Below are 5,506 nucleotides of genomic sequence, written 5' to 3'. Positions count from 1 at the left end.
TTTTTTTTTTTAAAGAAACAGGATCTTCCTCTGTTGCTCAGGCTGGTCTCAAACTCCTGACCTCAAGTGATCCTCTGGCTTCCAGCCACCAGAGTAGCTGGGTTTACAGGCATGAGCCACTTTGCCTGGCCTCTTCAATTTTTTTTAATCCTTTAAAAGAATAACAGCTTATTGAGATATAATTCAAATATTATAAAATCACTTTCAAAGTATATAATTCGGTGTTTTCAGTATAGTTACAAGGCTGTGCGATCATGCATTCTAATTTAACTGGAGAACCTCTTTAAGAAGAGTTTTCCGAGTTTTATGTGTGAAAATATTTCTTTTGTTGTGGTATGTTATTCACTTTTTTGGGGGGAGATGTTTGGACTTACTGAGTTTTATAAGCCTTTCTCTTACAAATCTGCATGCATTGCTTCTCTCAGTTTTGTTGTTTGTAGACAAGAATGCTGATGCCAAATTAGAAATGATGCAAGTCTAGTTGTTTTTATTTTATAATTTTTTTTGTTTTATAAAATTTAAGAGGTCATAGGATTTTTTTTTTTTTATCCTTTGAGAATTGTCAGCAATTATTTTATTTCAGAAATCTTGCTCAGTACTTGGAAGCTTTTTCAATTTGAAGACGTAAGTCCAGTGAAATTTTCTTTGACTTTTGCTTCTCCAGTGGTTATGTTTTCTTCTAATTCACTATTTTGAGTTTTAGCGTGATTCAGATTACTGTAACCTCTTTATGAAATCTTACAGAATTCAACAATTTTCATTTTGCAGGAGTAGATCTCAGATCCAGAATAACAAAGGCTTGAAAACAAGAAAAGCAGATTTTGCGATAAGAGATGGAAAATACTAGAGATTTTTAGGAGTTAGGGTGACTTTGTAGTTAGCTTTAGGCAAATTCCAGGCTTCAGCATTCATTAACTCTGATGCCTGTGCTTACACAGCTTCATCTGTAAAGAGGGAAGAACATTATTATCTTTATGTTATAGTATAAGTTTTGAATTATCCCAACTTTTTGAAAAAGCATGTAATTTACTAACATACTATTCTTTGTTTTTTTAAAACAACATAAGAGATGGGCTTATTATGATTTTTGATTATAAAGATGAGGATGTTGAGATCCCTAAGCATTAAGTAACTTGCCCAAGATTCCCTAGTTAATTCGAATTGAAGTAGGGGTTTAAATAAATATTAACCTGAAAGTATCCCTCTCAACCCAATTGAAATATGTAAATAATATTTATTAAACAATACTTATTAATATACATAATGTCTATTTCAAGTGGGTTGAGAGGGATAGTTTCAATTAAATTTAAGGCAAATGTGTAACCATTTGAATGGCTCTCTGTGTAATTTGATTGATGCCATCATCTTTCAAAAATTATAATCTACTCATGCTACACTCTTGCTGAAAATACAGCATAGACTCAGATATCTACACAATAAAATCTGAATCCACAGATAAGAGTGAGACCTAACTTAAAGTTTAAAAAATTGGAGTTCATTTATCAGCATTGGTGATTTGTGAATCCCTTGGAATTAAAAGTAAATGTGATGTTTATTCTTTTCTCTTGGATTCCACTGCTTTCATAAAAGGTAGGAGACCATAAAACCATAGATCTGTTATCTGCTATCTCTAGAACTCTAGTCATATGATGAATAAATAATTAAGGAAAACCAATATAGTTTCACATGCAAAAAAGGATTATTAATTCATATTTTTTGGAAGAAATTCAGTCAGAAATTCAGTTAACACTGGTCATTTCAACTAATCATTAGGCTCAGAGTGCGGTCTTACGAGGTTACTAGGTGAAGCCTGGCCTTTCTTCAGTAGCATATAAATAGCTTAAATCAGACTTGAAAGCTGATTTTCAGTTGTATAGACATCAAAGGCTAGAAGACAAGAAGGCTTCTAAACATATAGTGACTCTTTCACCAGGACAGACCAAAATAGACTCCCTATGATAGGCTTTAGTCAGATACTAGATTCTCAGAATTGCTCACCCAGTTAGTGAGGATGAGATCTTATATTTCGTGGTATCATATAACATCTAGGCACAGGCCTGGGTCAGAGCTGCAGGACTGCATCCCTGAGACCTGGTAAGTTAGCTTACAAAAGTCACATATTTGGAGGAGTCAGATCCCATAGAACTTCTGAGGAGGCTGTATGAACTCTGCCCTGTGACTGAGTCCAGACATTTATAACTAGGTATAGGTTCTTGATAAATTGGTGATAGAGCAGTTATGTTGAGGGATCTCCAGGTCTTTGTAAAGGAAGGTGTAGTGAAGGGTAGTGAAGAACTGGAGGATATACTGGGAGATACCCGTCCTTATAGTCCAGAGTTTTCAGTTATAAAAAGGTTCTGATTCTGCAAAAGTAAATGTTGTGAAGAATTGCAAAGAAGGAATTTATTTTAAAAGTCTGGATGTTGAGGTATCTTTTTCCTAAGCTCTGGCGTAAGAGGAGTCTAGAAATTCAGTGTCAATAGAGAAGTTTCTCAGAAGAATGTGAGCAGTTCCAAAGGAAGAAGACAAGGCCATACCTTGGTTACCAAGGAGGTCCTCAAGGAGATGCCATGCAGTCAGACCTTCTTAAGGCAATACATTTCATTCTAGTTTACAAAAAAATTTCCATTTTAATTTTCACTGAGTTAAGTGGAATTCACTGGCCATTTTGTGGGCCAAAGTACTATAGAATTGACACAGTACCAATGTATAGCATGGGAGCAAGCCAAATCTCGATTTGACATCCATTAGAGAACACACGTAGGAGATAGAATCTTTATGGAGAAGGCTTCATGAAGTGTTGATACCTCTGTGTTCACCAGAGGATCCACACAGGAGAGAAACCATACACATGTGACGTATGTCATGAGAAATTCATCCATGAGTTATACTGCATGGTCCTAAGAGGATCCATATGGAAGAGAAAACATACCATTGTAGATTGTGAATGCTTCAGCTGCAAAAGAAATCTCAATACTCCCCAGAGAATCCATTTAGGCACTAAACCATTTGAGTGTCTATAGCAGTGCTGTGAAATAGAAATATAACTTTAGCCACAAAGGCAAGCCACATATGTAATTCAGAATTTTCTAGTAGCCACATTAAAAAATCAGAAATAGATGATATTAATTTTAATAATATATTTTATGTAACCCAATATATCAAAAATATTATTTCAACATGTAATCAATACAAAAAATTATACATGGTATTTAATATTCTTTTTTTGTGTCCCAAAGTCTTTTAAATCTAGCATGTATTTTGTACTTATAGAACATCTGAATTTGGACTAACCATATTACTAGTGCTCAGTAGCCACATGTGGCTGTTACTGTATTGGATTGTGCAAGTCTACTAAGTGGCCAGACCTTTTGTCAGTTGGAAAACTTTAAATGCCATAAAAAAATACACTCAGTAACATCTCACATAAATGCCACAAATGATACCTAATTAAGTCCAAGTAGTGTTCTAACCCAAAAATAAAGTTAAACATTGATTTCTAATCAACTATGTTCTGAATAGTAAATGACATAGTAAAATAACTTAGAAGAGTGCTTAACTTATGGTAATGCTCAATAAATGTTAACAAGCATAATTAAACAATAATTACTTTTTGGCTGGGCACAGTGGCTCACACCTGTAATCCCAGCACTTTGGGAGGCTGAGGCAGTCGGGTCACCTGAGGTCAGGAGCGTGAGACCAGCCTGACCACCATGGTGAAACCTCGTCTCTACCAAAAATACAAAATTAGCCAGGTGTGGTGGCACATGCCTGTAATCCCAGCTACTTGGGAGGTTGAGGCAGGAGAATCACTTGAACCCAGGAGATGGAGGTTGCAGTGAGCTGAGATCATGCCGTTGCATTCCAGGCTGGGCGACAAAAATGAAACTCCATCTAAAAAAAAATTACTTTTTAAATTTAACAAATAGTGAGTTTTTTGTTTCTAAGATTTTTTTTCTATTTTCCAGGGAGCTCTTTAAGAAAGGCAGCCTATTTTCTTTTGATATGTTTATCCTCTTATCTCTTACAAAATAAGGAAAAAATTTAAATTGCTATTCCCTTTCTATTAGCTCTGTTTTAATGGGAGTTATTTGCTCTAATTGGTTCCCTGGCCCACTTTTTAAAGTGGCTGATCCATTTCATATATTTGGTTATTTTTCATGGTCTGCTAATATTTATAAATGAAAAATTTGGTCATTCGGTGCGGGTAACCAATGTGGTCACTGCTTGAAATTATGTGGGCAAATGTTTGTTTTTTCCTGATTGATTTTCCCCCAAGAGTGTGTAGGCAGATGATTGATAAGTTTGTGGTTTGATTCTTTGGCTCCATTTCTTCTCCTTTAAATGTGTTGGATGGGTTTGGGCTGTACTGTAGAATGAATTGAGTGCCTGTGGGTGGCTACTGTTTAATCTGGGTGGCAAGTATTAAAATTATTTTAAAATGATAGGATTAAGCACCTGATTAGAATATTCACTTTTTATCTATAACATTTAACATGCTATATTTCTTTACAGAAATACACATGGCTTGATAAAAGCCATTATGAAATTACTACAAATGCAAGCTCTTAAGGAAGGACAAGGTGGGGAAAGGAATATTCAGAATATATATACCATTAGGTAAGCCTTTTCTCTTTTCATTTTTTTTCTTAAAAAAATTTGTATTTTTTTTTTTTTTTTTTTTGAGACGGAGGCTCGCTATGTCACCCAGGCTGGAGTGCAGTGGCCAGATCTCAGCTCACTGCAAGCTCCGCCTCCCGAGTTCACGCCATTCTCCTGCCTCAGCCTCCCGAGTAGCTGGGACTACAGTCGCCGCCACCTCGCCCGGCTAGTTTTTTGTATTTTAGTAGAGACGGGGTTTCACCGTGTTAGCCAGGATGGTCTCGATCTCCTGACCTCGTGATCCACCTGTCTCGGCCTCCCAAAGTGCTGGGACTACAGGCTTGAGCCACCGCGCCCGGCCAACAAATGTGAATTTTTAATGAAATTATTAACTGTGACATGATAATCCATTAAGAATGTTATTTAATTCAGCAGGATATGCACACAGTGATTGTGGGTGTTGACCTCTCAGGAAGTTAGCATTTCGAAGATGCAGAGAATTGAGATAGAGTTGACAACATGATGAGTATCACCAGTGTGGGTTTCAGGGTTGCTAATTTGGAATTGAAATCTTTTACCCAAAACTAAGATTATTCTGTTTGCTCTAGAATATGTAACCATCTTCACAGTACTATGAAAATGGAAGACTTGATTGCAAAAATTTTCTCCCATTCTGTAGGTTGCCTGTTCACTCTGATGGTAGTTTCTTTTGCTGTACAGAAGCTCTTTAGTTTAATTAGATCCCATTTGTCAATTTTGGCTTTTGCTGCCGTTGCTTTTGGTGTTTTAGACATGAAGTCCTTGCCCATGCCTATGTCCTGAATGGTACTACCTAGATTTTCTTCTAGGGTTTTTATGGTATTAGGTCTAACATTTAAGTCTCTAATCCATCTTGAATTAATTT

General features: G+C 36.1%; 1 protein-coding gene across 1 annotated transcript in view; it reads left to right on the top strand.

The window, feature by feature from the left end:
• Nucleotides 1-5,506, top strand: part of FOCAD (focadhesin) — a 318,600-nt gene that overhangs the window by 62,894 nt on the left and 250,200 nt on the right. The window contains 1 exon segment of the mRNA XM_017886722.1: nucleotides 4,516-4,620. Coding sequence (XP_017742211.1) covers nucleotides 4,516-4,620 — 105 coding nt within the window.

This window comes from Rhinopithecus bieti, unplaced genomic scaffold (assembly GCF_001698545.2).
Source record: "Rhinopithecus bieti isolate Rb0 unplaced genomic scaffold, ASM169854v2 scaffold_15368, whole genome shotgun sequence".
Classification (NCBI taxonomy): domain Eukaryota; kingdom Metazoa; phylum Chordata; class Mammalia; order Primates; family Cercopithecidae; genus Rhinopithecus; species Rhinopithecus bieti.
This window is presented reverse-complemented; position numbering and strand designations above follow the sequence as displayed.